General features: G+C 46.9%; 2 protein-coding genes across 5 annotated transcripts in view; one reads left to right on the top strand and one right to left on the bottom strand.

Annotated features, from left to right (window-relative positions):
• Positions 1–8175, bottom strand: part of arfgef3 (ARFGEF family member 3) — a 49029-nt gene extending 40854 nt beyond the window's left edge. For 2 of the 4 annotated variants that reach the window (XM_040139816.1, XM_040139817.1), the window contains exons 1-5: positions 7886–8175; positions 5044–5095; positions 1230–1311; positions 868–1008; positions 412–480 (exon numbers count right to left, since the gene is read on the bottom strand). In XM_040139816.1, the coding sequence (XP_039995750.1) occupies positions 412–480; positions 868–1008; positions 1230–1311; positions 5044–5095; positions 7886–7970 (429 nt within the window). In that variant the 5' untranslated portion in view covers positions 7971–8175. Of the gene's footprint in view, positions 1–411; positions 481–867; positions 1009–1229; positions 1312–5043; positions 5096–5892; positions 5996–6733; positions 6953–7885 lie in introns of those variants that run through there. The other 2 variants (XM_040139818.1, XM_040139819.1) reach the window with 2 other exon arrangements.
• Positions 8176–13364: 5189 nt separating this feature from the next.
• On the top strand, positions 13365–16223 carry LOC120796524 (5-hydroxytryptamine receptor 7-like). Its single transcript, XM_040139488.1, has 3 exons — positions 13365–13840; positions 14858–15171; positions 15238–16223. The coding sequence occupies exons 1-3, from the start codon at positions 13365–13367 to the stop codon at positions 15747–15749; spliced, it is 1302 nt and encodes a 433-aa protein (XP_039995422.1). The 3' UTR covers positions 15750–16223.
• Positions 16224–27398: the final 11175 nt, after the last annotated feature.

Below are 27398 nucleotides of genomic sequence, written 5' to 3'. Positions count from 1 at the left end.
GTCATGAGGGAAAAGTTAAGAACTGAAAACAGCAAACAACAGTGCAGGTAGATGCAAGCGCACATGTTACCTCATTTAAGCCCATTGTGCTTTTAAAATACAACTCGAAAATATTCTAGTGTATTTAATTCTAGTTTAGTCCAGTCCTTCTAGTCTATCTAATCATTCTAGGCTAATACCAGGTGCATAAAGTAAATATTTTGGGGGATAAAAACAGTCACATCTATGTAAATCAACAGAAACCTCAATGATTCAACCCTCTCCCGTATCTCAGATGCATTTTCATAATACAACTGCGTCTAACACTCCCAACGGCAGCTGAACAAGGGATCTAAAATATTCATTTCTGCATACTGCTGAAGCTTCTAGATGTAAAATATCAAATGTCTGATGATGAAGCTGATGCCCTACCTCAGCAATCCGTAGGATGGAGTCTCCATTAATGTCAAAGTTTGGTGAGTAGGTGATACACAGCAGGACCTGTACGCGGGAGACAGAAACACAGTGTTCTACTTTCTAAAAGGTCAGTGATGAATGTGCCTATTATTCTTTAAGCACGATGACAAAGTTAATCCGTATTAACTTGAACACAAATTGGAAAGATTTGTCCGCTAGAAGAGACACAAGGCAACATGAGGTGACCTCAAACTGTCCAGGAAAAAGCAGCAACGCAGGCATTCATTTCTTCACGCAGAGCCATTCAGCTGCAGGCAAACGGAAATATTTCGCAGAAAAATAAAAGCAAACCATTAAATATTTCTATCAGTTCAGTTCCTATTGGCAGACACCGCAGACAGTGGTGATATTTAGGAGCCGAGAGTGAGATCTGGGGGCAAAGCGGCGAGTCCGTACATCCCCAGTCCTCACCTTCATGACTTCCACCTGCAGGTCTTCATGCAGAGACGGGGTGATTCTGATGGCCTCCAACATCTGGCTGAGCAGCTGCTTCTCCAGGGCCTCCACCTCCACGCCAGCTCCCCCCACAAACCTGTCCTCACACACGAGCTTCTGATTGGAGAAAGACGGAGAAGGCAGACCAGCGTTGATTCAAAACGTCATGCCATCGAACGAGAATGTGTTATTTCTACTTTCAACTTCAAGTTGATGCGGTTGCAATCCACGGATTCTATGCAGAACCAGACATTTTTAAGTAAAGAAGAATAAAAGAAGGAACAGGGCTGAAATAAAACATGAACGTTTTTTCACATTTTTGCCGTATATTCTAGTACCTGCATTCCAGTCAGTGCCATCTGTCCCAGTTTGGTGTTTTTGGACTCCAGAGCCATCTGTAGAGGCAGCAGACAGCGCTCTCTGGAAGCAGAAAAAACCGTCACGCAAACCGGTTACAGCAACTGGGTTACCGTGAAAGCTTTCAGTGCAGCTTAGTAGTAAAGTGGTGTTTTAATCACGTTGGCCGTTATACAAAGTTGTGCGGCAATAGTTTTAGTTGCTGACTCGTGGTCCAAAACACTGGAATTCTCATCTGTCTGCATATAACTCAGCCACAATCAAACTAAAAGTAAACAGGTGCATTACAAGCATCGTTTAATAAAGTGACAAACCGTCAACCATCCATTGAGATCAGATTTGAAAAATTACATTTAAAAAAAACAAAAACAAAAAAACACATGCAGCTGTCGCTCCTGATGAAGCGGAATCAGCTCTATGATGAGTCCCTGTTCCAACCTGTTTTTCCATCCTGTTGCATATGGGATACAGTATTTACTAAGCCTCAGCCTCAGTTCACCTGCCAGAGCAAAAATGTTTACCTTTTTAAAATAGGACGCTGTTTAAATCTGCCAGAGCTGCTGTTTGCCTACGACTTCAATATTTAATAGGGGGGGAGAGTTTGGAGGAGTGACGGCAAAACCGATCAGCAGAATAGGAGAAGGTCTCAGTCTTGACCTCCATCATGAAATCCAGATCTCCCTCCGTCTCGCCTGCACTTAGCGATACTGTATCTACTTCAAGATCAGAATATCAAATCACAACTGAGAGCGGAACGATTTACGTGAGCTCCCCTCCTCTGACTTCACATTTCAGAGCTTCTCTAATCGGGATCTGGCACGGGAATGTGAGATTGAAGTCCGTGTCTCTTTCCCGTCAAGATTCAGGATTCAACACAATCTGGCTTTACGATCTGCACAATCTGTGCCGTGTACATTGCCCTCAATCTTTAGGCCCACGATTCAGATGAGGAAGAAAAAAAAAACAAAACAAAAAAAAAACTCTATTGGTAATAAAAAGGGAGAAATTCCCTGATGAGCAAAGGAAGAGGGATGCCTGCAGGGCGGACTGACATGCAGAAAGCACAGTAGTCAGAAGCAGCAATAGTAATATTACAGTGCGGGGACAGAGAAACACATTACACAACCCATAACTACAAATTAAGAAAGCTGTAAATCCCAAGGAAAACCTTTCTTCCTCGGACCATCTCATACAGACATGACCAATTTCCACAATTTTCCAGTACTGCTGCTCTCCATCTCCCTCCCATTATTCGTAATTGGGTGAGTCACCGAGCTCCGTTGCCGATAGCGGGCCACTGGGCTTCGTCTCTGAGCTCGCCGGCTGCTCAGAGGAGGAGCCAGAGCTGGCGTGTTACCCAGCATTTCCCGGCAGTTTCACCGAGTTCAGATTCCCTTCATTAGCACGTGGAGAGCAGAAAAATGAGAAGCCACGACGACAACAACGGAGAGGTGGCACATCTAGCCTCAAAAATGGGAGAAGGTAATCAGGAATCAGCAAAACAAAAACAACTTTTAAAAAAAAAGGGACACCCAAAAAAGTAATTGCTTTCGAAATCATTTCTATGACACAATTAATAAAAACATTCACTTTAAGGTGATTATGCATTTTCTCAAACCGTCATTATCCTGTCAACCACGGATGCCCCATACCAACTGTCCCTCAGAGAGAACCATCATTTCATCCTGTTTTGTAAGAGCAGGTGCCATCTGTGTTCAAGTGGCTGAGAGCCCGTTTTGTAGTAACTAGCTGGAAATCCTTTTTGCAGAGACAGAGGAAGCTGAGAACCATCACACAACATTACAAAGACATTATCATCAATATTTAATCTAAATAATCTCTAATAAATCAAAAGAGGTCACTGGATGAATAATGTATGGTGGGTTGAGCTACAGCAGCATCCAGAATTTATGGCACCTTCATCGCAGTCCTGTAGCCATCAGCAGAAACTCTTCCATTTGTTTTACATTTAAATCGAAACGCTTCTAACCAGAACGCGTGGAAAAACTAGAGCAAGCTTCGGTTCGCAGACTAGCTCCGCTACAACTGACAAACTATAGGAGGGGCAGGAATCATATAGTCCCACGACAAAAAAAAATTCCTGTATTCCTACACTGGAAAACCACGATATACGGTAGGAGCGCTACAGAAGTAAACAGCTTCTGGCAGCCATATTGGAAATCCACAGCTTGGCTACAGTCACTGTGAACAGCTGTCTGCATTTCTGAAAGTCAGACCAGATTTTCCCAACACGATTAAACGCATAATAATTATTGAAAAAAGGACGTGGGCTCAATGAGGGGAACACCTGTAAAATCTGATTAATCCAAAACAGCAGCCCTGCGATAAATCCTTCTTTTTGAGGCCTGTGGTCGCTTTTTGTTGACGCTGCATATGAGGTTTTGATTTTTAAGGCTTTGCGGTGCTGTTAGCTTGTTTAGGTTTCATTATAATAGTGGGAGTTTATCTGATTATATTCAGGGCATCAGGTACAAAGACCCATAATTACATCTGCCGCGTCTGCTTGCTGGTTTGTTTGCTTGTTCATTTGTCAGCAGGATTACGTAACAAGTACCGAACCAGTTTGCGCCAAACTTGGTGGAGCGATGGGGCCTGGACCGGGGAAGGCGGCGTCAAATTCTGGTGCCGATCCGGTTTAAAAAGGGGCAGAGCCGGGGAATTTCTGATCACTTTCCTTATCATTGTGAACCAGGGCATTTTTCAACAGTTCGGTCAATACCTGGCCTTGGCAGAGGTATGTGCTCCACTGATCGGCCATTCTAGTTCAAAACTCCAGCCGAAGTTTTGACTGTAAAAATACAATGGGCATTACAGAATCTGTTTCAAAAACCACTGATTGTGCCTTTGATTTACTTTGAGGAACTCTGGCACAGAATCGACATCCCATCTCTCTTCTTTTCTCCTAGTATTTCTATTTCATGAGATGTGCACATCGCACTGGGGCCTCAGCTACTGTAAACTACTGTGTGTGGGGGATAGAGTGAAAAATAACAGCCCCTATGGGCCGTTGTGCGTTTTTGAACGCACAGGTCTCCCCTTTAAACTCTGACGCAGTCTCGGCATTCGGTTAAGCTTCGCGGAGTTAGTCTTTGTTACGGGGTTGTTGCATTGGGTAGCAAAGTCTTGGGCAGTTGGTCTTGGACAGACAGATGTTACCGTCTCCAGCTCCTCTGGTCTAAATGCATTTATTCTCTAGGAGTTACACTCCGGTCACGTCCGAACCGCGTTTTGAAAATGAAGAAAACCCTGTTGCCCAAGGGGCCCCGACCTGAGCTCATGGCTGAAGTTCAACATTTGCATTATCAACCCAGGACTTATTTGATCGGTTAAATTCATTCAAATCACGCGCACGATGCGTAAAGGGGTTCTGAGAGGAACAGCCTGAACTCCTAACTCGGTTATCTGGTTCCTGGTGGAGTAAATGCAAAGTGTGTGCGGCAGCTGCGAGGCCAGGCTGACTTATCAACGGCCCTGCCGCTCAATTCGAGCACTTCAGCTGATCAAACAAAAACCCTGGCGGCCAACGATCAACTGCTCTCGGACACATATTACATGTAAACACCGGCTTTATGATTACCGTTTTCAGTGACTATTCAATAAACATACTCCGTCGGTTTTACGTGTGTTGATTAGGTTTTGTCAGGTGCGTTGGTTCTTTGCTGCCGCGAGGCAAGAGGAGTTTTGACTTCAGGCCTTCAGAGCTCCGAGCTGAGGTCAACTGACCCGAGCTGAACTGGGCTGAAATGAAACTAAAATCGATGTCATTCGACTCACCGAAGTTGAGAGGGGGAAATCTTGGCGGCTCCATTCTGAGACTCGAGGGTTTCTGTAATTTAATGAAACAAAGGAAAACAGAATGTTGACACATACAGGACACAAACCAAAAGGAAACATTCCCAGCTGTTAAATAGTCTGTTCGTTGAGCCCAGAAGGACCGGAGGAGAAACGTGAGATTTTCTTTCCCAGAGGGAAAAATCTGGTTCCCCACAGTAAAACTGTATTTGGTAGGTTAGTTAGCACAGAGCATTAGCTGAGCTGCAAAAGCCACAGATGACAAGCTGCATTTCGAATTTATACAGTGAACAACTTAGCTCAGAGGTGTTCAAGTGGACTTATAGGATGTGATAGTGAATATTTCCTATCAACAGATCCGAGGAACCGACTAAAAACCAACGATGAATTGATCCTATTGACAGGCATCGTGCGTGGATCCAAAGCCTGATACCATGTCTCATTCCTCTGTGCCTCAGAGCTCCACCGGTGTCCAGACACTATTAAACACATTAACGAATCACGCCGTCGCACCGGGTAACATGTTCCTTCATACACACACACACAACACACAACACACACACACACACACACACACACAGTTTATTTTGACTCTGGTCCACATGCATTGCCCCGTTGCCAGGAATTCTCACAAGAGCAGCGAGTCTGTGCTCATTCGGGAGTGAAAATAAAAGCAGTCCCCAACAAGTGCACTATTTCTCCTGGTTTGAGAAGATTTACCGTACGTTCTCAGTGACAATGACTGAAATTAGAAAAAACGCAGCGTCAACCCAGCCCGGCACTTCAACCCAGCTAAATATCGAAACGTCTCCCGGAGGTTAAAAGTAATACCGTGCAGCGTCTCCAGGGAACAGTACGTCCTCATGCTGAGATGGCTCCAGATAACTGTATCTGGGGAACACTGAGAAATTTCACCTTGGCTTCGTACTTTCAACTAAAATAAAATAAATAAAGAGAGAGAGGGACATAACACTGCAGTTTTCTCAGTAGACACTGGAAATATGAGACCTGCGAACATCACCCGTTTCTCTGCCCAGGCTGTCACGCTGCATACATGTGCCCTATGTGTGTGTGTGTGTGTGTGTCTCCCTGCCTCGCTGAGGGGACAACTTCGATGGAAAGCACTGAATTCTGCGGACACAGACGGTTTTGTTTTTTGTTTCGTTTCCCCTCCATGTCGCGGTACTGGGAATCACTTTCATTTGAACGACCCTTTTAGCGGGGTAATGGGAGGACTAGTGAGTCATCAGAGGCACCAGCCTCGACGACTGCTGCTTCCCCTCCGTCAGGCTCCTACCAAACCGGGCCTGTTTTTGTTTTTTGGGTTGTTTTTAAAAAAAAAAAGACAGACAGCCTCACGTCCTCTCTCTCATCTCATCCTATAATAGTTCGGAAATGTGAGGACGCACACAAAGCACAGACCCTGTGAATCCTACTGAGTGGGCCGTGTCACACACGATGCCACCCCGCGACTCCACCGCTTTATCGCGGTACGCGGTAATTGTTCCCAGCTCTGTTTAGAAATCCCTCGTCACACCACAGCGCCGCGTCCGTGGTGACCTGCCGTCTGCGTCTCGCTCTTCCCGCTCTCCGCGACGCCGCCCTCCCCGCGCTCACACCCCATTCGTGTTGGAGTGAAATGTGTGCGACTCAGTGTGGCCGCTGTCGTTACCGAGTCCCGCTTATTCTCGCCAGTCTGCTCTTAAAACGTATGATCAATGTAGGGCCCGTTTGAACCAACGGACTCCTACACCTTTGCCATGAGATTAGGCAAATTCGGACGGTGCTGTTTTAGGTGAAGTGGCCCCTTTCAGCTGTTGAGGGGGTGTTGGTTCCCAGACGCCTCAAGCCGGCGGAAGGATATTCTGCCTCTCCATAACCCGAGCAGCCGAAAGCCTTAACTGCCTGAAAGGTCAGTTAAAAATGACGCACCCGTGTGCGACCTTGTATAGAAAACTGACCCCCCCCCCTTGGAAGTTGTCTCACACTGAGGGGGATGCTGGGATGCCGAGCAATAAGATGTCAATGTTCAATGTTTGGTTTTAAATATAAATAAATAAATATTTAAAAATGAACCGTGATGAGTTTAAGATGAAATCTACAGGTTTTCATTTTCAGCTGTGCACCTTGATCCATAAGAGACAGCTTGCATTCCTGATTCGGATGATGGTGCCCCCCCCTCCCATGGACATAGAAACACCCCCCCCTTATAAATAATCTGATCTCCCTTCAGATTTCGTGGTGACTCGTAACATTTCCGTAGCATCGTTTGAGACGCAGGTCTGAGGGATTAGTGCGGCTGCTCTCTGTTTCCTGAAAGCTGGCAGGTGAACACGGTCGCATGTGTCCCCCCACACACACACACCAACACACACAAAAACACCAAAACACCAACACACACACAAAAACACCAACACACACATCCCAACACACACACACACACACACAAACACCAACACACACAAAAACACCAAAACACCAACACACACACAAAAACACCAACACACCAACACACACACACACACACAGACAGACAGACACACACACACACACACACACACACACACACACACACACACACACACACACACACACACACACCAACAGCAACACACCAACACACACACACCAACACACACACACACACACACACACACACACAGACACACACACACACACACACACACACACACACACACACACACACACACACACACACACACACACACACACACACACACACACACACACACACACCAACACACCATCACACACACACGCACCCCAACACACCCCAACACGTCCAGAGCCGCTGTGCACTCACCGCAGGCGTAGACGCAGGCGTCGCGGATGCCTTTGTGCTTGTGGCCGGACGCGTCCTTCTGCAGCTTTCGCAGGATCTCCTCCATGCTGGCCCCGCGGGAACAGGCGGCTTTTACTCTCTCAAGGAGCAGACACACGGCCGGCGCTGGCCTGGCTTGCGTACGTGCGGGTTTGCCTGTGGTATTTCAGGGGCGCAGTGACAGCGACAGCATCTCTTAACCCCCCTCCCTCCCGACCCCACCTCCCGATGAAGGCGATGATTCATTCCCGACGACCAGCCAATGATGTCAGGCCGGCCGTCAATCCTCCGAAGGTGGACGGGGGGAAGCGTCCGCGGTTTCCGCTCAGATCCACCGATGTGGCCTCCGGGCAGACCGGCGACGATCACCTGACACCGGACGAACAATCATGAGAAGCTGCGGCCCGTCCCGCGGCGGGTGAACTCCGCGAATAAACGCCCTGCTCTCACCTTCGTCGGCCGTTTATTCCGCGGCGCTACCGTCTTTTGGAGATCCGCTCCGGCTGATACTTGCGCTCCTCACGGGATCCAGATCCGGCTCCTTCTATCCCGCGCGTGGGGGCTGCTCGCGGGCGGAGGAGAGCACGACGGGCGCCTTCCGCTCAGAGGCGGATTTCGCTCCGACCTGGCAACACGGCATTTACGCCGTTTCCCGGTGGGGCAGCTTGAAACTGCGGCGCGGAGGCCTGGAGTCACTGGAATGGGATTTCCCCTCGGCAGGGCGACAGGTGGAGGAAGCGATTGTGACTTCACAATAAAGGCCTTTTCACACCAAGCAAGAGCGTTTTACATAAAGTAAAACTCTTATTTTATTTTATTTTTATTTTAATTCTACGTCATTTTCTGAGTTTTAATCGACGTCATACCTTAAAGCGAAATCCCCATCTCCGGTGTGCTGTGAATTCACCTGGGGGGCCTCAGGCTGTCCCCGCGCGCCAACACTGCGCCTCACTGGCGCCCCCGCGAGGCCCTAAAGGCGCGTGGCTCGGCAGGGCCCCACCGTCCGCCTGCTAACATGCTAACACGCTAACATGCTAACACGCTAACACGCCGGAACCCGCGTAGAGGTCCTCTCGCTATATATCACGTCAGCACGTCTTATGCTAGGACGTCACATGTCTGTCACTATGACTATGAGTAGCTATTGATTAAAACAACGCGTATATTCCCCGGATTGACCCGCTTATTCCTACCAAAGGGACGCGGGAAACAAAACAACAAAACAAAGATAACGATGCTAAACTAAACAGTAATAAGGAATAATAATGGACAACGTTACGGTCCTGGAGCCGGATAAGTGACGTCAAGCACAGACGGGCTCTGACAAAATGGCGTTTGTTCACCTTGTGACGCAACCGCGCTGCCGTCGGGCGGCGCCACCTTTGAAAGGTGTCACGGGCGGCAGTCGATGGCTCTGTTGCCGCTTCGCGCCCGAGCCATCGACGGGGGCAGGCCTCGGGGGTTGCCAGGTCGCGGACGCCTCGCTAGCGCTGGCGCTCCGTCGGGCCCCTCCGAGCTGTGGGGGGTGTGCGGTTGGAAATGCCTAGCGGGTAACCGGCCCGCTGGACCTGTGCGCGGCTGCTGATGTTTGGCGGGCGCGGGAGGAAAGGGCAGGCACGACGCAGTAATCCACGAGCTCCGGAGCCGCGGATGTGAATAAAGTTCTCTATGAGTGGATTTTTTTTTTTTTTTTTTGGGTATCCAGATGTCCCGCACCCTTCTTCCAGAGGCTGAGGGGGTCCAGCAGTCCACTGAAGGGGTAATCCCTAAAGTGTCACGTTGGAAGAGGAGTTTCCACGACCTGGCAACCTTAAAGTTTGTTCTTATTCTCTGTGCTGCACTCTTGAATAGATCCTAACTTTTTTCCCCCAAACTGTTGGTTAATGTTTCCTACCTACTTCACATTAATCTAAGCTTCACAACACCAATATCCCAATACCGTCCCAACATAACTATTACCTTCATAAACACGGTTTAAATTGCCCGGTAAACAATTTGTGGCTGTGCAAGAGGGAGGGAGAGGATCGATGATCAGTCATTTATGTATTTATTCACTTCCTATGTCCATTGGCTCAACCCGCCGGGGTCCCTATCAGGATCATGGGACGGGGGCAGTGAAAGAGCAAGGCAACAATGGGGAAGATGGGACGATTAAAACTAATGCGAGGATCACGGATTGTTGGTGAAGAACAGGCATTAAAAATCCAGGCAGGTGCATCGTAGAAACCGCCCAAGAAAATAAAGGCCTGAACGATAAACTGAGGTCTGATCGTGAGCCTGGCAGGTTTTTTTTTTTTTTTTTTTACTCAGGCACTCAATTACCCAACCCACGACTTTGGTTATGAAATTATGGAGACATTTGCAAGGACAACAATCAAGCAAGGACATTTCTCTCATGCTGAAGTTTCGACGAGCCATAAATATCTGAGATTCGTGACGTCCCAGAGAATGAAATGGCCAAAGAGGAGAGTCTGCGGAGGCGATGTCCCTCCTACGCTCCAGTCGAAGGGGTGTTTTCAGTGCCAAGGCATCCGTGCTTCCATCTTTGTTTCGACGTGAGCTCTTAATGCCCTGTCTGCTTTTGGTTTAATGATCATCCACTAACAGACTTTGTATTTCTTATTCTTTGTAAATGGTGGCCTACATTCACGGTGTTTTGTGTTTCTAAAGTGGTGCCTATGCGTCTGCCGGTTTTTTTGTAGACCCTGTTTGCGAGCCAGATTTTTCTCACGGTACAACAGAGGTTTCAGACCCAGCTCAACTCATTTTTGAGAGGAGATAGATACGGTAGACTACATGGCCAGAAGCAGGTGGACACACATACATGACATCCTTGTCTGGTAGCTGAACATGTCACGGGCACTAATCTCCTGCCAGAACAGCCAACCCTTCTTTTTTGGGAAGCCCTCCAACCAGATTTAAGCGACTGGCTGTGGAGTTGGCCACTGCTGCTGGGAAACATGGCCTGGTGCGCAGCTGGCATTTCGCTTCGTCCCAAAGGCAGAGGATGGGGTTGGAGCCAGGGTTCCGTCCGGGCCAGTCTGGTTCTTCCACACCAAACCGGGAAAGACCATGTCTTTATGGAGCGCTTTGTGCACGGGGACACCGTCATGTGGAAAGAGGAAGGAGTCTTCCCTGAACCGGTGACATAAAGTCAAAAGCACATCAGCGTCTAAAACATTCCTGCCTGCTGTAGCATTAAGATTCCTTCACTGGAACGAAGGCCCTGACGTGCAATAGACAGACAGACAGACAGAGAGATAGATGATAGATAGAGAGAGATAGACAGATAAATAGAGAGATAGAGAAATAGAGAGAGAGATAGAAAGACATAGATGGAGAGAGAGAGATGGATAGACAGATAGAGAGAGAGACAGTCAGAGAGAGATATATAGATGGATAGAGAGAGATAGATAGAGAGATAGAGAGATAGATGGAGAGAGAGAGAGATATAGAGAGATAGACAGACAGGTAGAGAGATAGATACAGAGATAGAGACAGAGAGATGGACGGAGAGAGAGAGCTAGAGAGAAAGACAGATAGAAAGAGATAGATAGAGAGAGACGGAGAGAGAGATAGAGAGAGATAAATGATAGATAGACAGACAGACAGAGAGATAGAGAGAGAGACAGAGAGATAGATGGAGAGAGAGACAGATAGAGAGATAGAGAGAGATAAATGATAGATAGACAGACAGACAGAGAGATAGACAGAGAGATAGACAGATAGAGAGAGAGAGAGAGAGAGAGAGAGAGAGAGATAGACAGACAGAGAGAGAGGGTGTTTTTCACTTTCACTTTTGAAACCCAGTTATGGCCTCAGACCTTCATAAAATACTCAGATGCTACCGTCACTTTATTGTCATGTACATTGAGGAACACAAGGCCGTTCCACGCGGCCCCAGGGCAAATAAAGGGTCAAAACACAAACAAAAACAAGGAAGAAAACAAATACTTCTGTTCTACATTTAGTTTACTGCTTCTGGCTTTTATCTCACTCTGGATTTTTTTTCTTGAAATACAAGTGTAGCTCTTTGATTCTCTAAATACCTTCAAATGAAAAAAAAATGAAAATCACTCGCGGCCTGGCCTGTTACAGCCTGGGATGCGGTTGCCGGGGCAACCACCTGATGACCTCTGCCTATGTGTCCTTTCTAAAACGCGATTCTACGGGATATTGTCGATTATGGGCCTCGTTGGAGGAATGGAAATGCATTATACCAACACGCAGTAGGGGCGCGCGGCCGCTTGGGGGCGCTACTGTCCAAGGCTACCCATGGCATTGGTACCGTAGCCTGGTACGGCGTCACCGTAGAGGCTTCGGCAGCAGTTCGGGCTCCTGCTCTCACCCCCAGCATCACGAAGCTGAAGGCAGATCGCACCTCTCGTCTTAAGACTCATATTCTAACGAATGGCGGGAATCCATCGCTTTGCCCTCTCTCCTTGATACTGTAAGGACGAGCCGATCGTTCGAACCATGCCCTGACCCTTCTCCTAAAAGTGGGAACTCGGGAGCAAGTCACAAACAAATCCCAACCGCTGCCATCATCCCAAAATACGACGGACGGCCCCTCGGATTTCCTTGGACGGATCAGTCGTATAATGGCAGCAGTTTTCTTTGGGGTCCGGCGACGGCCACCTCTTCCACACCACCACTTACTGTCCATTCACACCCTGTGTCATCTCAGCCCCTCGTCTTTCTCTCTCTCTGCCTCCCGAGTGTAGGCCCTCGTGTGCGGAGGGAGAAGTGCCTCGTAGCGCAGGCGACACCGGAGCACGCTGGAAATGGACGGAGCCCTTCTCCCCTCCGCGCAATTACGCACGGTCCCCCCGTTGACGCGGTTCGCCCTTGCCAAGATATTTTCTGCAGAGTGAATTCCGACAAGGCCTGCGTCTGCCGTCCGCTGGCGCCCGAAGCGTGCGGCGGCCTATAGGCCGTCCATCGGGTCTTTTGACGTCACACATCAACTTTTCTGTTATACGTTTGCGCGCGCACTGCGGGTTTTGATTTTCCGCGTTTCTGCCCATCAGGCTGACGAGCGTGGCGGCGTGCCAGGGTATCCACAGACATCGGGAGGTAAAATCGGGTTTTGTAGGTCAGGTATTTTGGGAATGTGCCCGGGGCGCGCCACGTGCGTAATGACGAGTGTGCCTCTAAATAGCAGAATTGAGGCTGCGAGGCTTTATGAAGGGAAAGAGTAGTTGTGAGAGTAGTTTACCCCGGGGGGGGGGTTCTGTGGAAAGGAATTACTCATTCCTCACCTCAGCACCAGCACACCCGTGCGCGTATGTGTCACCGCCGGACGGGTCTCCAAGTCCATGGATAAAAAGGAACAGAAGGCAGCAGAATGGTTGCTGTGGGAGCGAGTAACGCAACGTTCGGTGGTGGCAACGCGAGGTCGTCGTTCGCGATAGAGGACAGAGCCGGTGGTGGAGCGGATCCCCGGGGCTCCACCACCATGATGATCTCGGAGGCTCTTGCGCCCCGGCTGCTGAAGATTGCGCAGGGCGCTGCAGAGGCTGCAGCGGCAGCGGCAGCGGCAGCGGCGACTTCTCCGTCCACCTCCAGTCAGCCGCAGGTCATGGAGACGAACGGGACCCGGTGTGGCGAGCAGATCCTGAGCTACGGCCGCGTGGAGAAAGTCCTGATCGGCGGGGTCCTCACCATGCTCACGCTGTCCACCATCTGCGGGAACCTGCTGGTGGTCATCTCGGTGTGCTTCGTCAAGAAGCTGCGCCAGCCGTCCAACTATCTGATCGTCTCTCTGGCCGTGGCGGACCTGTCGGTGGCTCTGGCCGTGATGCCGTTCGTCAGCATCACGGACCTGATCGGTGGTCAGTGGATATTCGGGCAGTTCTTCTGTAACGTTTTTATCGCCATGGACGTGATGTGCTGCACCGCGTCCATCATGACTCTGTGTGTCATCAGCATTGACAGGTGGGATAAACTTCTTTTATGCCTGTAACAAAGTTACGACGTTTATTCCCGAACGCAGTAAAACACTAGATCCAACAGCCACACTCCAGCGCTTGGGCATTATTTAGACCAGCCAGGACAGACACCAGGAAAGGGGCAAAAAACTTAGTTACAAAGAGGTTAGTATTTCTAGATCATTTATTTATTCGACTTTGACGCATCGCCGTTTTGGAACCAGACTCCCCACATGTAGATTTTGTCAGAAGTTAAAAAAAAAAATCTTCAATCCCACATCTAATATTCGCGCTGAATCCCTCAAGGTTTCCTTCGTCGCTCAGTCCTCCGCGGCACCGAAACACGGGATTTGTGTGCGGAAGGTCAGAGCGCGGAGGCACAGTGTGGCCGAGGGGTCTCGCTCAAGGGCACCGGGACGAAGTGGCTGATGTGGGGGATCAAAACCTGTCATCCCTCTCTGACTGAACTCCGCGTCTGAAACAAAACGAAGGGGGTCAGAGGGGTCTACCCCTCATTTCAAACTGGAGGGACTGTAATCACTGCTCATTACCTGTGTAGTTTCATCGTTTTCACAAAGTTATGACAGCACTTACTGAACACCACGCATGCCTGCATCTGTGGGCTGTGGGTGAAATTCAGTATGTGCTGTGGGTATTGTTTTAAATAGTATAGGGAGGTTTTTGAGTGTAAGCAGGCTCATACCGCACCGTTCTCCGGGTCTGTGGGCTTTATTTAACTCTGAAAGGTTTGCCGACCACGTATGGTCTTTCTCGGCATCTCGGAGCTCCTCTTTAAGTAAAATGCCCAGTGTCCCATCTGGGGCAACGACATATTCTTAAGCACCTTGCTCAGGGGGGCACTTTCGCTGAGGGTGGGAGAAGCAGCGGTTACTCGGGGTGGAATAAGGCAGGAAAGTACCAGAGAATGCGGAATTTCCTTTTTTTATAAAGCATGAAAAATAAGGGGATCTTTTTTCCCTGCCCGTTCATGATGTCTTTCATTCAGACACATTTCTCTCTGTAGGTATTTGGGTATCACAAAGCCCCTGACCTATCCTGTCCGGCAAAATGGCTGCTGTATGGCCAAGATGATCCTGTCAGTGTGGCTCCTCTCTGCATCCATCACCCTCCCCCCTCTCTTTGGTTGGGCGCAGAATGTCAATGACGGCAGGGTCTGCCTCATCAGTCAGGATTTCGGCTACACCGTCTACTCCACGGCCGTGGCGTTCTACATCCCCATGTCAGTGATGTTGATCATGTACTACCGGATTTACCGAGCGGCCAAACTCAGCGCGGCGAAGCACACCATCACCGGCTTTCCCAGGGAAGGGGAGCACGGTGCCGGGGTGGCTCCGAGACGGTGGAGGGGAGGGCACGAGGCCCACCAGCCAGCGGCCTCAGGAGACGCGGGAAGTGTCGAAGGGACGGAGGCTGAGGAGGAGGAGGAGGAGAGCTTGGACTGCGTGGCTGCGGCATTGAAGCTCCAGCGTGAGGTGGAGGAGGAGTGCAGCACGCGTGTCTCCCGCCTCCTGAAGACCGGAGAGCACCACCAACGCCGGAAAAGGAAAAACCAGTCCATTTTCAAACAGGAACAGAAGGCTGCCGCCACTCTGGGCATCGTGGTCGGCGCCTTCAGCTTCTGCTGGCTGCCGTTCTTTTTGGTGTCCACTGCCAGGCCATTCGTCTGCGGTGTGGAGTGCAGCTGCGTGCCGCTCTGGTTGGAGAGAACTCTGCTGTGGCTTGGCTATGCCAACTCCCTCATCAATCCCTTCATCTATGCATTTTTCAACCGCGATCTGAGGACCACCTACAGCAACCTCCTGCGGTGCCGCTACAGGAACATCAATCGGAAGCTGTCGGCGGCTGGCATGCACGAGGCTTTGAAACTGGTGGAGAAGCCAGACACCGATGTGTAAAGATGTAGCTCTGCCGATCGGCGACGCTGGACGGACCAGTGGAGCCAAACTCCAGGGAAAACACCCAGTGGGGCTCAGACTATGGCACAGACAGCCACGCTGAAAGACTGGGTAATTCCCTGCTTTTGTATTATGATGGCGGAGGTGAGAAGAGGCAGTATGCTGTGATTGAACGGACGCACACGAAGGCGCAACAAAGAACCTGTCATAGGCTAAAAGGGTAAACATCTTTTATTCTAAGGACTGAAACGGTTGGGAAGGTTAACTCACTGGCGATGAATTCAAACTGTCTAAACAGCGGTGCTTTATATCGGTGTACTCGCAGCCCCTGAACCGAATGGCCACCTTGGTGCATTCAAAACCGGCTGCTGCCCAGCTGAACAGTCTTTTGCACAGCACACTGTTTTAAAAAAAAAAAAAAAAAAACTGGCGGAGCTACACACTGACTTTGTACTCGGCTACCACTATGGACGGAAATGTTCTAATTCTCTAGCCAGTGTCTTGTATTTTCAGTTTGAGCAAACAAACAAAACAACAAAAAACAAAAAAACACGGAGGAGTTTTTGAAGCTCACATTATCCCACGAGGCCAAAACACCAAATGTATTCACCTTGAATCCAAGATTATCTCGGCGACACTGTTTTTCACTGCCTCTAAATGTTGAGGTTTGCTTCAGCGGACAAGTTTTGATTATAACGTAACTGACATGTAAAAAGTATTGTACACAAGTCAATAGCTACGCTGCTTCTGGGACAAAGCTTATTTCAGAGGTCACAATGGCTCCCTCTGACCATCTGTTGTACCTGATAGGAGTTTGTATCTTTTGAAGATGCTTTTTTTTTTTGTCGGTATCACTATGTGTTGAATGTGCTACGACTTGCGCCTTTCGCCTCTACGCAAGTTTTTGACTGCTTCTTCGCTGAAAAACGATTTACTGGTCAATGCGTTTTATAACCCGGCAGCTCACGTGTGAACAAACGAGCATTTTTCGGCAAAGGGGATGTTGGGAAGATCTAGGACGTGATGGTAGGGAAACTAACAAGCGGGAGATAAAGACATCCAGGACACTCTTTGAATGTGACCATACCTTTTCCTCAGTTATCGTCGAAGGTCTGATCGCAGCACACAAGATTCTCCTCTCAGGAGTGCGTGACGGACCCCTCGGCAAACCAAGCTGATCACGGTGCAGTTTTAACAATGTTGCGTATCACGATACCTCATGAAAAAAATAGGCTCGACCCAGGCAAGAGCTTATGGAGGAGGTAATCCTGGCTGTTAGTCAGGTTTTTGTGTGACCAACAGCCCAACACCAGCAAATTGTTGCATTTCAGAAGCTGGTAACTGCAAATTTAGACGTTTTTGCTTGATAAATTAATTAAAGCCCTTGAAAACTTGGTCACAAACCTTGTGTATTTCTCTAAAACGTTAAATATTGATGAGAAAAAACATTCTTAGTTATTATTTATCAAACATTTAAAACTAAAAAAAGAGGCTGAATCTTAAAAATCTGTTTCATCTACTTCACCAGCCGCTTGATAAATTTCTTAAAGCGTTTCCTAAGTGCTTCTCTATCACATTGGATTTGATACCCTGATTGGTGCGCCAAAATATGAGACATCACCTTTTTCCAACTGAGCCCCGCCCACTTCAGAGAGAAGGCAAAACATAGATACAGAAAATTTTCCTGTGAAATAACAAACACTCTTCAAACTTCAGCAGAAAAAAACGTATTTTCATGTACAATCCCGTCACACTGAGAAAATAGGTTTTCAGGGCCTATAACCCACTTATGAGTCATTAAAATCATTTTCAATCAATCCTCTTTTGATTAATTAATCGACTAATCTTTACCGACGGTAAATATATATCCTCCAAGGTGTCAGGCTTTTAGGAACAAGTATCACCTCTTTTCACCTGTTCACCTTCCGCGATATTGAGGTCCACTCTATCACAGACACTAACTACGGAGACAGGGGATCTAATGCAGCTGTCTCTTGGGCTATTAATCTGGGGCGAGGCTTGGAGCGGAAATCTGATTTGGATGTAAGGGGGAAAGAGAGCAGGAGACAGCAGGTATTTCATTGGTGTCTACAAGCACCTCCCACACAGCATTCGTAGAGTCAGCTTGGAGTTTTCATTATTGTAAAGCACAGGTTCAGCTCGACGGAAGTGGACTGGAGCAGTGACGGAGTGCATATGCTGTGTGTGCACATTAAGATACCAGTTAATTGAATTTTCTGCCATATCCTGTGTGCAACAACAGGAAGACGCTCTTACAGTATGTTGAGTCTAAGTACCCTGAACATGACAGCTGGGGGATGCTTAGTCCTATTTATGGCAGTACTTTTAATATTGTCTTTCTCATTTGTACAGTCAATAGAGGCAAAGAGGTATTACTTCTTATTTCTTAGAGGACTGCAGTATAGTTTTTGTGTCGTTAATACTTAAAGGATATGAGAACGGACTATTTGCTGCCCTACCTTAGTACAGTCTGTGCCGCTGAGAATTTTTCCTCTTTAATTTGAATTAGTAGAGAAACTAACTGAGAAGGAAGAAGAGAGGGCAGGAAAAATCTCTTCTCGCTGAGGAAGCGTGAGCACTGTAAATGCCGCTTTTATTCTCTTTCTAATCATTAATTGAAGCTGCTCTGTGTAAGATTTTTTTAAATACTGAAACACACCCAGTTCCTGAGCCTTAATCACCAAGCGGGACTGCAACCAAGATGCTGTAGATTCACCCGGTCTGCCGAAACGAAACGCTGTGGCAGTGGCTTCGATCACTGGTGGGAAATCTTGTCCACAATGTAAGGTACGAACTGAAGAACATCCAAACTGTCCGCTAAACTACACAAAGTTCCTCCAGAGAAAAAGGGGACTCAAAAGCTTTTTTTTGATCCCATTTGGTATCAGGTTGGTGAGCATGAATGTGCAGGATACGTGGCCACAAAAGTTATTTTAAAAAATAACAGGCGTAGCAATCTGAGGTCACTACCTTGTGAATTTGCCTGAGGTAGCCCGGGCTGAAATGGATGAATAAATCTTTGGCTGTCATAGTTCATGGTTCTGCACATTCATGCCTTCAGCCTTTTAGGTAAAGGAATGAGTTCACTTTCAAAGCCATGAGCGGAAAAGGATGGAAAACACTGAACTCTACTGCTTCTGGGCTCGGTGCCAAAACGGTACAGCTCTCTCTCTATTTCCTGTCGCACAATATATGGAGAGTGATCGTCAGTGGATGTGAGCGGGGGCACGTGTTTCCAAAAGAGCAACCAAAATCTCCGAGGAACAGTGTTATACATATCAGCCACAACGTTAAAACCACTGACGGGTGAAGCGAATAACACTGATTATCTAGTTACAATGACACCTGTCAAGGGCCGGGATATATAAGCCAGCAAGTGAACAGCCGGTTCTCGAAGTTCATGTGTTGGAAGCAGGACCAGTGGGAAAGACTGAAGATCTGAGCAACTTTGACAAGGGCGTAATTGTGATGGCTAGACGACTGGGTCAGGGCGTCTCCAAAATCACCAGGTCCCGTGGGGTGTTCTCAGTATTCAGTGGTTAGTAACTAGGTCCAAGGAGGGACCACCGATGAACTGGCGACAGGGTCATGGGCGCCCAGGGCCATTGATGTGCCTGAAGGCCGGCCAGTGTGGTCCAATCCTGCAGAAGAGCTACTGTAGCACAAATTCCCTAAATGCTGGCTATGATAGAAAGCTGTCAGAGCACACCGTACATCGCAGCTCGCCGTGTATGGGGCTGCGTAGCCGCAGACCAGTCTGAGCGCCCATGCTGACCCCTGTCCACCACCGAAAGCGTCTACAATGGGCAGGTGAGCGTCAGAACTGGACCATGGAGCAATGTAAGACTGTGAGCTGATGAATCACGTTTTCTTTTACATCACGTGGATAGCCAGGGGGCATGTGTGTCGTTTACCTGCAGAAGAGATGGCAACAGGACGCACAATGGGAAGAAGACAAACATGCGGAGGCAGCGTGATGCTCTAGGCAGTGTCCTCCTGGGAGACCTTGGGTCCTGGCATCCATGTGGATGTTACTTCGACATGTACCACCTACCTAAACAAGTACACTCTTTCATGGCATCGGCACGGCGTATTCCCTGATGGCAGCGGCCTCTTTCGGCAGGATAAGGTGCCCGGCAGAAATTGTTCAGGAGTGGTTTGAGGAACATGACAAAGAGTTCGAGGTGTTGACTTGGCCTCCAAAGTCCCCGGATGTCAGTCCGATCAAGCATCTGTAGGATGTGCTGGAAACACAAGCCAGATCCATGGAGACCCCACGCTGCAGCTTACAGGACTTAAAGGATCTGATGTTAAAGTCTTGGTGCCCGATACCACAGGATACCTTTGGAGTTCTTGCTGATTCGACAGCACAAGGGGGACCTACACAATATTAGGAAAGTGGTTTTAATGTTGTGGCTGATCGGTGTACTTCCACCATGGAAACTAATGGAGAGGTGAAGTTATTGTCAAATTGACAATATCTGCGCTTGGAAATATTCTCACTGGTGATCATTTTGTTTTTGAGGTGGAAACAAACATGATGATTACCAAAGAAAAACAAGAACAAAGCCCCGTTTGTCCTATATCGAACAGAGCATTTCATACCATGCAGACGGCTTTCAGGTGATGTTATCGGCCGATCACTATCCGAATCATTGAGAGGGGAAGAAAGAGAAGAGGGGAGATGTGTTAAAAGCTGTGTGAAGAGGTAGAGGTCTACCTAAGTGTGGCATTCAGTGCTTGTCAACTGCACCTCAGCTGCAGACAGACTGACAAATGTGCCCTCCCACTGAAAAGAATAGAGTGTAAGAGCCGTTCTCTCAAGCTGCACTTTCTTAGGTGAGCAGCACCTAAAACACTCCAGCGGTGAGATAAATGTGTCTGATCAAACCCGGCACCTTCACCGAAGGTACCAAACAGAACAACACCTGGAGCTCACCTTTTTTTAGGTTTCACTCTTCCTTACCTGTTACGTGCTTATATCTGCATTTATTATTTTTTCACAGTCACACATAAATGATGGTACAAGACCGAGCTGCTACGACCTTTCATGTGCAGCTAGAAAGCCTGTATTAAAAAAAGATATCAGGCCCAGTCTTTCCCAATTTACAGATAAAGCTGTGACAATTTGGTGGAGGATCCGTTCTGACCACACATTTGATTGATTTTAGAATTATTTCATGTTTGTCCTTTCTTAAGTGACAAAACACAAAACGCTCAGGCAGCCTGTGACGATGGACCACAAATCCAAAAGGTTGGGAACCACTTGTATAGAAGCTGTAGGGTGTGGTTACACACCAACCAAAGACCAGATTATAGAGAGGCACAGACCTGAAGGGAGTCAGACAAAAGATGTGAAAGGTCTGGTTCCAGAATATTCTCCGTTTGAGAAAACGGACCTAAAATGCTCTAGAAAATTGCTGTCAACACAAAAAGTAAAGAAAAAATATCGTATTTCTAAAGGGCAATGGATAAAACAAAACCTCTGATGACAAAATTGGATATTCAGTATTGAGGATGTGAACAAGAGGTCACTTAAAGCAGAGGCTGTCTGTTGCTAAAAGCTACTCTAGAAATGTGCCAGATGTGTTTAAATTTTGGATTTTTTGTGCCGACGGATGCTCAGCCTGTTAAGGGCGAACTAATCATAAGCTGTTTTTGACCAGAGAGGCCACAGGAAACCGTGTCGTCGTCCTGTTTCAGAGCATTTATTCACCTTTTTATGAAGCACTCGTACCAAAGGGGATGTTCTTTACTGGGATTGTACATACACCATTGATTGTGTAATGTCAGCAGCCTAAATGTACAGACAACAGAGAGCCTTCCGCGGGGGCGACACTGCTTTTATGCGCTGTTTAACAACATGTTCATTGTGTGGAGAATGCTGTACATATATTATGATTAAAAAAAAGAAAAGGGAGGTGGCTGAACTGGTCCCTGGTGTCCACAACGGTTGGGCTTAACCACCCATAAAGCAAAGCAAGCCACGTTTTATGAGATTCATCTGCACAGATGCGACGTGTCTGTGACCAACCAAATGGCCGGAGAGCAATCAATTCCTGTGGACAAGACTGTAAGATATGTTGTTGCTGCTGTCATGGTCAAACTCTGTTGTTCCAGTTATAGACTTTTCATGTTTTTACTTGAACTGCAGGTTTGTTTGGGTTTTTTTTTTAAAATTAAGTTTTATGATCATTTGGCCCGTGAAAAATATTCAAATGCTATTAAGTAAATAAATAAGGAAATAAATGTAAATGAAAGGTTTTAAGAAAAACAACAAGTGCTGCCGCGCAGGAGTTCACCATTTCACAACACCTTTTATGTTTCAAGGTCCAGGTGCTCTACCATAAACACTGTGGCCAACAGGTGACAACTAATGGACCCCGCAGTGGTGGGATTGAAAAGCTTTAGACCTGTTTCAAATGTAAATATGTTTTACAGTTTGTACAGTTTTATCTGAGCGCTGAGTGATGAGCAAATATGTGAAGTGACATCGTTTGCCCCAAATGAATCATTAAATACAGCCGATGAAACAGGTCGGATTCAGGCCGTTTGATTTATTTTAGTGTGAATACCTTCTTTCCTGTGTGCACTCCCTGTCCTGATCAGCACCTCAAGAGATACAAGACAATAGACTACAAACAATGAATGCAGCTGTCGCCAAATGACAGAGGATCTTTAGCTAGTAAATAAAGAAATAACAAGCTTAGTTGTTGTTTTCTGAGCGGTAAAATTATATTCTGTTCTAGACATAAACTGAATTCTCGTCGTTAACATCATGTGCAGAACCCACACTTTAGACAGAGACCACCAAACATTAGCCTCTATTGGCTTTTGGTGACAGATCTTTTGACACATTTTTGGAAAAACATCACAGTTTTCGTCAGAATTAAATTCCGTACCCCCTCACATAAAAACAAACAAACAAAAAAAACACTCGTTTTTCTATTTCAGCAACCTAAACCACCGCATTTCGTTTGATTAGACAGAACTAAAAATAAGGCTGTTGTAAGACTGTTGTCGGCCTTTCTAAATATAATATCTCCACTATATTAGAACATTTATCTGTGATACGTTGAAAGGCTCAGATGGTTCTGATTCAGCAGCTTCCTCTGGGACTGTCAGGACGATGCAGAAATGAACCCCAGACAGTACATTTGCAGAAGGATCCCTCCAGCTGTCACTGTGACTGGTTAGACCGAGCGGTGTCTTTACCAGCTCTGAGCTTTCTTCCATGTGCAGGGTGGGCGGTGACAAACGTTTCAAAATGAACTTAAGATACGTATTAGTCAGCGAGAGAACCGAAACCATGCGGAAAATGGCTGAGAAGCTGCTTGTTTTGATGGAGATACGAGGTTTTGCTAGACGGTATTGTGTTGGAATTTTGCAAGTAGTCTTGCGACACAGATCCGCACTTGAGGTAGAAATAATAAACAAACATGGGAAAAAACGGCTGAGCTACACCTCAATGAGTGGAGCCAAGGAAACTACTACTATACACAGTACTACTACGATACTATACTGTACCAGAGCACACCATACACCAGTGTTCACAGGTCGATATCGTGGCAGTTAGTATACATGAAGTTAAAAGTGTCATTTTGTAGAAATGAGAGAAGGCCTAAAGTGACAGACATCAGTTAAACTGCAACTGACCTGCTGCTTCTAAAAACGGCTACAGCCACAGGCTGAATCAGCCCGGAAGTCATTTTAAAACAGTTGCATCTTATCAGTCGGTGTTGCTGCAAAAAAAAAACAACAATTTGCAAATACATGGCAACTCTCAGGCTTTGTATGTATGTATTTATATATGTACACACCGGTACACTATGTACCAGCGTTCACAAGTCACTATTCTGCAACCTAAGTGCTGTCGAAACACCAGCCACAGTTGTTTGTTAGGGGTGAGCTGCTTCTATCAGCTGTGTCTCGTGTTTGTGGAGAAAAGACACCTCACTCAGACATTTTGGTGTCTACGTCGTTTTACTGTCCAATTTCTCCATTTTGCAGGCACCCCATACTCGGTTTGGCATCATTTTATGCAATTAACATATTGCTCCAAGGGGATAACTGCATTTTTTTTTTTTTTCACGGTAGGATTAAGACTAAGCTGTCTGTTAATAATGTTAGCTGCCTTTTTTATTTTATTTTCTGTTGGGTTTATGGTGAGTTTGTGGTAACCATATTTATGAAGCCATTGTCAAGTTCCCAACTTACTGTAAGAAAAAAAAAAACATCACCAAAAGAAACCCATTAAATGACGTTACTTTTTTCCTTTTCTGCAGCACGTTGTTGAGACACAGGAAACACACAAGTATTTTTGAATGTCAAGCACACTGCGTACTTACTTCCCATGCCAAAAAACACAGAACACAACACAGCGGGAAACTTTGAACATGACATAGTTTCAGTCAGTATCCGACATTCAGACCTGTCAGTCAATGCTGAGACTGATGCGCCACCGTTTAAATTACGGTGGCAAGGTAACGCTTTCTTCCACGTTTGGATCAGAGATTGGACCTAAATATTACAGTAATTGTAGTAATGGTAGTTAAATAATCATTTAACCAACAGTGAGGAGTTATGCTTTTCTTTTCATCTGCTATGTAATGTGGTTGCGGTTTTTGGCACACAAAGACTAGTGACTAACGACTGATGCAACTCAACTGTCTAAAAAACAAAACAAAAAAAAAAACACTTTAAGAAAAAAAATATAATTCCAAAAAAAAAAGAAAACTTGCTATTCTGTATCTTTCAAATAAATGTTTTGTTCAAGTCTCTCCCAGAAAACAGAGAACGAAGACTCACGCCAATGATCATTTTTGATTCAAAGATTAGACCCACATTTTGGATATAACAAACAATTCGCCCTGACAGCAGTGATATGAATGAATCCCAGAAGATTTTCACCCAAGCATCTTTGAAAAGACAGCTTTCCTCCGCAAGACCCATGAGTCACTTCTTCGATGTAGAAATTCACAAACAATCATTAAATCTTCGTTATTATTTAATCAAATGAGATTAGGTTCAAAATGTGTGAGGGTCATTTTGGAGGAAGAGCGCCAAAACAACATATTGGGCAAAAGACGAAGAGAGTCTGAGAGAGAAAATGAGGAGAGAAAGAAAGAGTCAGACAAGAATACAAGGGTGATTCATCCACGGCTTTGTATTTCTCGTTTTTTGTAATGAAGTCAATCTCATCCGGAGCAGAGCACAAGATAAAATCATGTCCAAAAAGTAGGACATCAATTTTCACCCAAACGGTAACATTCGTGCTGATCAGCCAAAAACTGCTCCCCAGCGCTGCTGCCGCTGCAGATATATGTGAAAACCCTGACCAGGAACGAGATTACGTTTCATTTTCTTTTTGATTATTCATACTAATCTGCTTAAAATATCAAGTGTGTTATTAGTATTTTATGACAGAAATCTAGGTCAGACCTCACTGTGGACAGTTGTCAGTGTGACTATTTCTTCGGTACATAGTTCCTCTGAAAACTGTCTACAGCAAGGTCCGTCCTGAATAACCTGGACATCTGTTGTGTGTTCACATTTCTCTTTTCAATGCATTTCGCAGCACTGCCAAAGTTCCAGTCACCTTTAGTGTCTTTGCTTTGGCGGCAGAGCCTTCAGACGTAGATATCTGAAAAACCAGGGGCAAGTAAAACCAAAATAACTCGTGCTTTGTATCATTATCCACTCAGATACTTTATATGCCGACTTGAAGCGGCCATTTAGGTGTAGTTCCTGACAACCCTGACCAAAAGGTGATTACAGTGTTTTAGTACAGAAGCTGTGGGAGACTGTTCTGCAGAAGTGCCTGAGTTTTACTGTCCTTTGGTTCTTTTTTGTGCTCACAAGTTGTATTTCAAAGCCAACAAGGTGCAGTTTACAATTACAATAATCACAATCAACTAAAGCAGGACTCATGCACTTTGGTATGATTTGGGGAAGATGGTGGAGTTGGATAAATATTTAAAAAAAAAAGGGATATCTGACTAGTTGTCACAAGTAACAAAGGAACCAAAACACTAGACAAAAAACAAACAAACTTGGATTTCATAAAAAAAACAAAAGGGAGTTTATTTCAAAACTCAGGGGCTGAGGTTAGAAAGAGGAGCGGGGAAAATCGGGCAAATGGCTGAGGGAAGTGGGCAGCGGGCAGCCAGGCTGAGGGGAAGGCGGAAGTCCTGAAAGCTGGGGGATGGTTAGCTGAGCGGGCAGGCAGAGAGGGTCTGGTGGGGCAGAGGGTAGTGGGCAGCAGGTGGAGAGGGAGCCGTGAGGGAAGCAGGGGATGCAGCGGTCAGGAGGGCGGGGGAGAGGCCTGGCGGCAGGCAAGGCACGCCGGAGGTTTCCAGCCTGGCACGCAGAAGGCTGGCAGGCGAGCAGGCGAGTAGCGGTCCTGGACACAAAGAGAGAGCACTGCAAGCGCAGCGAGTGTAATTTACTGGACCGGAGAGTACGACAACCTGAAAACGTGGCTGTAGGACCGGGGGATATATACTGCAAGCTTGATGAGCTGATGGACTGACGGGGACCAGGTGGCTGAGAGAGAGGAACGCCCCAGACACACACACACACACACACACACACACACAAAGACAGACAGGGGAAAGACAGAAAACACGGTCAAAAGGGAAACACTAGAAACATGAGGGGAAAAAACTGGAGTCACGGTCTGGACCGTGATACATGTAGCAGCAGACAGGACATGTTTACTTTTTCAGTGTTTAACCAAAACCACAATCTTTCCCTACCTTTAACCATGTGAGATTCTCTCACCCACACACAAAAGTATGTGGACAGCCCTGCTATGTCCCTCAGTTCCAAAAAAACCCCCAGAAATGTTAATGCTGCAGCATACAGTGGTATTTTAGACAACACTTCCCACTTAGTGGCAACAGTTTGCGTTTTTCCCTTCACTGTTTCAACACGACAATGCCCGAAATGGGTTTCCCGTGTGTGGAAGAACTTGACTGGCCTGCTCACAGCCCTGAGCTCAGCCCCGCCCGACACCTCTGGAACTGGGACACCCGCCGTGAAACGGACGTTATCGCCCATCACAAGCGTCGGGCCGCACTAACGCTCTGGTCTCTGAGTGGCAGCAAATCCTCTGCAGCCAGTTTCCAAAATCCGGGGGAAAGACTCAAACCGGAACAGTGGAGGCAGTCGTAGCAGCATATTGTATTAATGACGATGGTTTTTCAATTACATATGGATGTGAGGTTCAAATGTCTCTGTAATTTTGGCTACATAGATTACTTTTGTTCAGTTTCCTGCCTTTTTGCTCCATCAAGTATCATTGGCTCGACATGCAACAGCGTTTAGTTTGAACACACCTTAAGACAGAAACACACCCACACACACACACACACACGCAGGGATGCACAACCAAACCGACAAAGACAAAGAAGAAAAGGTCTTCTTTAACTCCTGCACACTAGTGAAGAGTGTTTTGCTGACTGCAGAGTTCAAACCAGCAACCCTCTGCATACTGGGCGGCCTCTCACACCGACGAGTGTCTTGCTCAAGGACATCTGGACGATCAAGGGCAGATGCTGCCTACCGAACCCGCGGAAAATCAATGGAAATAACATACAGCATCATAACTGCCAGCAGCTGCGCTAA

This window comes from Xiphias gladius, chromosome 11 (assembly GCF_016859285.1).
Source record: "Xiphias gladius isolate SHS-SW01 ecotype Sanya breed wild chromosome 11, ASM1685928v1, whole genome shotgun sequence".
Classification (NCBI taxonomy): Eukaryota; Metazoa; Chordata; class Actinopteri; order Istiophoriformes; family Xiphiidae; genus Xiphias; species Xiphias gladius.
The sequence above is the reverse complement of the archived record's forward strand: the minus strand, read 5'-3'. Positions and strand labels throughout refer to the sequence as shown.